This window comes from Mus caroli, chromosome 5, assembly GCF_900094665.2.
Source record: "Mus caroli chromosome 5, CAROLI_EIJ_v1.1, whole genome shotgun sequence".
Lineage (NCBI taxonomy): Eukaryota > Metazoa > Chordata > Mammalia > Rodentia > Muridae > Mus > Mus caroli.
The window spans coordinates 66,492,022-66,498,021 of record NC_034574.1 but is presented as its reverse complement, the minus strand read 5'-3'; the positions used below and the strand labels follow the sequence as shown (position 1 = coordinate 66,498,021).

General features: G+C 45.1%; 1 protein-coding gene across 7 annotated transcripts in view; it reads right to left on the bottom strand.

Moving 5' to 3' along the window:
• Positions 1 to 1,775: 1,775 nt before the first annotated feature.
• Positions 1,776 to 6,000, bottom strand: part of Dcun1d4 (defective in cullin neddylation 1 domain containing 4) — a 76,667-nt gene continuing 72,442 nt past the window's right edge. For 3 of the 7 annotated variants that reach the window (XM_029477542.1, XM_029477541.1, XM_029477540.1), the window contains 3 exons: positions 4,289 to 4,393; positions 2,409 to 2,511; positions 1,985 to 2,136 (listed from right to left, as the gene is read on the bottom strand). In XM_029477542.1, coding sequence (XP_029333402.1) covers positions 2,081 to 2,136; positions 2,409 to 2,511; positions 4,289 to 4,393 — 264 coding nt within the window. In that variant the 3' untranslated portion in view covers positions 1,985 to 2,080. Of the gene's footprint in view, positions 2,137 to 2,408; positions 2,512 to 4,288; positions 4,394 to 6,000 lie in introns of all 7 variants that reach the window. The other 4 variants (XM_021163557.1, XM_021163559.2, XM_021163561.2 and 1 more) reach the window with 3 other exon arrangements.

Here is a 6,000-nt window from a genome sequence, read left to right as displayed (position 1 = left end):
CAGGTTCACTGTGCTTAGTGTTTCAAACACTCTCTAGATTCTCACACAGCATTTAAAACAATCCCATCTATGATCCTTCTTTGCATCGAGACAATCGACAGCTGACCTACCTCAACAACAGTCACCCTGAGAGAATGATTCTTTAACCGTGGGACCACCTGCAAAGGGATCCTGCTCTGCAGAGCTGTGCCTGTCTTCGCAGTCCCCAGCGCCACACACCTCTATGCACTGGAATGCCTTTCATAGAGCAGTCTCAACAGCTGTGGTTTTCCCAAGAAGTTTACATTGTGTTCAGATACTAATTCTTAAGTGAGACTACAGACAAAGGATGGTTATGCTAAAGCAATATTGGGTTGTTGGTCTTTTTAAACTTCTGATTTATTTCACAGCAAACCAAACCTCATTATTTGGTAGAAAAAGGCAAGTATTTGCATTCCACCACATCATGATTTTGCATATGCACGCACACGATATATACATACAACATTTCTGTCTTTGGTGGTTCAATCAGGAAAAGAAATATATGAAAATAGCAACACTTTGAAAAGGAACTGTGAAACAGCGGTCAGGGTAGCACTGTCTGTGTGCTCTGCTCATTTAATGCCATTTACAGGTTCACACTGAATGGAGAAGACTCTTTTCTTTTTTGGCCAATAATCCCACCATCTTCTAGCCATCACCTGCCTGGGCAGGCACGGATCCCTCTATATCATTTACCCAGCAAACCATCCATTAGCTCTTTCCTGGGTTAAATCTTAGATGTGTTTTCACAGACTTCAGGGACCGAGTGAGTCATAGCACCACATGGTTGGGGAAACCTGTTAACTGTGTACTTCTGCACGAGGGGCAAGGCAAGCAAGCAAGCAGATGCAAACCTTAAACATAAGACATAAGGTACAAACTCACAACTACTGCTGTGTTGGCTCTGGTTTCTCATCCACATAATGGCTACTACCACCCTTCTGTACCTGTGACTCAGGGAATGACAAGCGGCCCCTCCGAGAAAGGTCCCAGTGTGAACAGGGTTAGCTCGATGCTGGTGGTTTCAGTCCACTGCCTGCAATGGACGCGTGGCCAGGAGAAGCCCAGCACAGGTGAAACAAAGACAGGAAACAAACAGCTCTCACTTGTGGTTTAAAAACAAAAACAAACAAACAACTCCAAAGCCCTGGGGTATTACAGACACCATGAGAGAGTAACTAAAATCTCAAGCCGGAGTTCAAAGTGCTTTGCAGTCATGCCGCCAGCAAACCAGGAGGCTCACGAGGGTGGGTGGCAAAGGAGACGGTTTGCACAGAGAGCTTCAGCAGACCAAGCACTGCTAGAGGAACACAAAGCAGGGAAACAGCGGAAGGCTTATGGAAACGTAAGCTTCGATTTAAAATAAGGAGCAATTTAAGGAGGAGAGGAAGAGGAGGAAGAGGAAGGAAAAAAAACCATAAACCTGTACTTTTTGTGTTAGAAATGCTTTGTAGCATGTCAGATGTTTGTGCGCTCAAATAAATAACTTTTGTCACTTTAAAATACCAAAGTTGTCAAGGAAACCAAGTCATATTTGGCTTATGCCACAGTAAGTCATGGCTCCTACTTCTTCCAGAAGTTGGCCTCTTAAGCAATGAGGTTAATTCTGGCAATACTTGCTTATGGGGACAGTTATAATGTTTTCTGAAATTTGAGACCAAACAAAGTATAACTGGTTCATTTGAAAAAAAAAGGGGGGGGACCAAAAATATGCCACAAAATTATTTTTACAATACATTTTTGCAGAAATAATCTCTAGGTGAAGCTTTTCATTTTATACACATATACAAAATTTAAACAGCAATATACACATAATCACAGTGAGGACGTTGGCAAATTCACCAATCTGTAGTGTGAAAACGAACTGCAGAGCAGCCTCCAAGAGAACAATGCTACATCAAGCAGGGCGGCCCATTCAATAGCAAACACCGAGACACGCCTGCCTGCGAGAGGCCGGCAGTGCAAGAAAAGCAGCATGCGCTTCCATACAGACAGCAGTTTATGGCTAATGGGTGACATAACCGTGGGAACAGTGACTCTCGCTGCCAGGCATAAGGTCCTAGGACATCTGCTTGTCTTTATACCATTCCACAAATTCGTCCAACAAAACTGGCCCTGGAGAGACAAAGAACAAACCACATGAGGCCTGGAGAGGCTGCGGAGGCTGTGCACATGGCCAACACCCATGGGGACCGAGGGTCAACTGGAAGGAAGAGAAGGAAAAAGAGGAAGGGAGAGGGAGGAAAGGAGGGAGGTGGAGGGAGAGGAGAGGGGCAGAAGAAAAGCCATGGGCTCAGAGGCTGAGAGAAGTGTACAGTGGATGAGTGGGGGAGGAAGGAGAGATAACTCAGCACCCAGTACTCACTCACTCAGCACCCAGTACTCACATGCTCCGTCTTCATCGTAGTTGCTGAGGTCGAGACTAATCGTTCTGCTGAACTCCAGAACATTGCACCACTGGTCTTTGTTTATCACTTTGTATTTTGATTGCTGGTGAGGGGAGGGGAGTGATAAGGTTAATGACACAAACAAGGGGGACGGTTCCAGTTTCTGTATGAGTCAACTTAAGAAAGCTCATGCAGGGTTAGTTCAACTGAAGCACCAATCTAGGAAGATCGACAGGCAAGCAATTTAAAATGGCAATGTTTTCAATGCATTATCACTGTAAGGTTGCCTCTAAGCCAGTCGCAGCACCCGCTGTGCAGCAGTGCTGCAAGGGTTAAACCACAGGACTACCCGGTTTTCAGACAGTGCTTCATCCAGTACTTGGCACACAGTAAATGCTAACCAGGCAGCCACTTGCTGGGGACTATGGAAATGCTGCCAGTGGCCCAGAGCTGAAAACTCTTGCTATGACTCTCAGGAAAACCTGGAAGAAACATGAAGTGGTTGTCTATCACCCTTAGACAAGAAATCTGCTACAGGTAGATGAAGACAATATCCTAGAGATTTAAAAGCGAAATCCAGAGCTAACATTTTAAAAGTCCTTATGGCAATAAATAAATAAATAAATAACAAAACCAGTTTAAAAAATATATATGCAAAGAGTCAAGCCAATGGTTTTGAGGATGCAGGCACAAGACAGGCTGGAATGGAAGGGTTGCTACCCTCCTTCTCAAAGAAAAACTACAAACTTACATGAGAGCAAAGCACAGACTTTAACTTCTGAAGCACAAAAGCTTTAGAAGTTTCAAAACAGCCAGTTAAGTCCCTGGGACTAGGGACTGTCAAATTTACTCACAGCCCCATCTTTTAGCCAAAGGACCCTTCACCTGGCGGTTCAAATCCTACTACACTCCCTGAGTACAAGAACCTACTTCCAATCCTGTCCAATAGTGACAGCTTATGTCATGGGACTGTTAGAAGCTAGAATGGATCATAGGTAGGGCAGACCATCCTGCCAACAAGTACTTGTATTAATAAGCAGCTTGTATTAGCTCTTTACGGAGTTCCAGTTAACCTTACAAGTAGTTTCTAGTAGCAAGAATAACATCAGTTGTCTTTTGGACCACTACATAAAGCAAGTAGTAAGAAAGTTTATTTCAAGTGGGAATTGAGTTGGACAAGGCACAGGATTCTCGCAAAATCCTACACCAATCCTTGAAAAGCAAGGCCATGTTTCTGTAGAAGGTGGGCAAGGCAGATGCCACACTCGGGCAGCCAAAGCAACTCAGTCTCTGCTTCATTCAGGCTCTGCAAAAGGATGTTTCAACAAAACCACTGCTAATTATTGGTGGCTCCAAATTTTGACCACCATGAAAGCAAACAGCAACAATGTAGAGAAAAGCTGGTTGTTTCTGACTCGAGGCTAAGCACATTTAAACTGAAGAGAACACTGCCTAATCCAGTGCTCAGGGCTATCCAAGTACACCGCCAGGCACTGGGACATGAGTAGTTACAAATCGATTAGAAACTAGTTTTGGTGAGAGGCAGATGGCTCGTGTTTAATGTTGGCATCAGACTGGACATTCATCTGAAAGTAACCCCGAGTTCTGTTGCTACAAAGAACTGGGAGTCCAGAGCCAGTGGGATCTCCATGGGGTCGGGGAGGACAGAGGGAGTGCTGTGGCTGTTCAGACACACAATTTGACAGGAACACACAGACACACTCCAAAACATGCAGCCGCTGACAGACAGCAATCAGGGAATCACAATTCCAACGAGCAAAAAGCTACGGCAAATAAAAACATCACATAACAAGGTTAGATAAGTATGTGTTAGTTCTAAGCAAGCAAACATAACATTTCATAAAGTAGTAACTTGGTACCTCTAAGAACTGGTGAAAAACTGGAAAAAGGGGCCAGATTTTTCCTAATAACAGTCCCAACATGCATTTGGCAGTGTTTATGTCTAGGCTGCGCTGGTCCTTTTCCTGTTTAACAAACAAAAACAAAAGTAAGCCAGATGTTCCTAAGTCACACACTCTAATAAACCAAACACGTAGTTTACTTCAGCAAGAGGTTGGTAAACACACAGCTCAGTTATTATGCGTCATTGAACCCTGAAGGGACTAAGGATGGCAGCCAAGACACAATGGGAAACCTAACAGTTGAGTGTCACATATACATTTATTTTGAGAAAGACTGATGCCAAGAGAATAACTTTACCCTAATGCCTATCGATCATGCAGTAGTATGTTCAATCATTTCTGGGCAAATAAAAACCATGGCCTGCTTGTTTTACATTATGATAATTACCAGAGTTACAACCGCTGACCGGAGCCCGCAGTGAACTCAGTGGATTCAAGTAGTCTGCTTTTGAGTACTGTGAATCGGTTTCCCCAGAGACTCATTTTCCAACAGCTTTATTTTGTGTGGTAAATATTTTTCTTCTACCTAAATACACTGGAACTAAATTCAGCTCCTAGGAAGGTCTGGAGCCCTGGAGCATCTCCTAGTCAGAAGACGCGTTCACCAGCCGCCTTAGGGAAGCAGGGGCTCTGGGTCTCCTTATGCTGCCTTCCCTGGCGGGTCTTACACCTGACTCCTACAACAGTGTCTACTGACCACAGGAAACTGGAAAACAGAATGCATGTGACATGCAGAGTAAGCTTGGTCCACTTTTAACTGTAACTAAAGATTCTACTTCTCATTCCATACTCATTTCCACTTTAAAACTTAAGCAGGCTGATCCTACAGGGGGAAACTATTCTCAAATCCAGGAGGCAAGCTCGCACATCTACAGCTCTCCTTTGTGTGGTCCATCAGCTAGAGGGAAATCTGCACAAGGACTTTTTTACAAAGGGGTGAGGTACTTGGCTATCCTCCTGGAGTAGAAGGTCAAGTGTCCACCACAAAAGGAACCATGCTGCAGCCACCACTGGCCACCCACACCTCCTGACAAGAGCCGGTCTGTCCACAGGGAGGTTCTACTCATGCCCTTGATCCTCAGAGGACTTAAAGTGGTACAGCGACGAGGCTCGCTCTACACACCAGCAATGGAAAAGAAGGCACAGCAACTTTCCATTGAAGAAAGACATAGAAGATGGCTTCTGGTCATAGTCGCTAAGTGAAATAGCTGTTCATAACAGGCCGGGTCACATGGCGCAGTAACAGCCCTCCCCGTTAAAGGCTACACCACTGAAGGCTGGGGAGGGAGGCCATTTCTGTGCTGGCCTTGGGCCAAGCGGATGATCCCATCGTGTCTTGGCATCATTAACTCTGCTAGGGAAGAGGCCAGAAGAGACCTGGTTGGTGTGCTGTCTTTGCGCTTTTGTGATGCACTGGTGAAATGAATATAAAACGTCACTTAGGTTGGAGTGTGGGGATGGCAGACAGCAACAGCGCACCATGTCAGAAAGCCAGCCACGAGAAAAATAGTAAGCTGCTGAGAAACGCACGTGGGACCACAAGATCTTGCCAAAGTCCACTTAACACAAGTGTGCTCGGCACCGACTGACCACACAGCACCCTAAAGAGCTTCCTTTTGCTGAGTTTATAAGCACTTGTTAGCCCCCACACCTCTCATCTCCTGCCATCA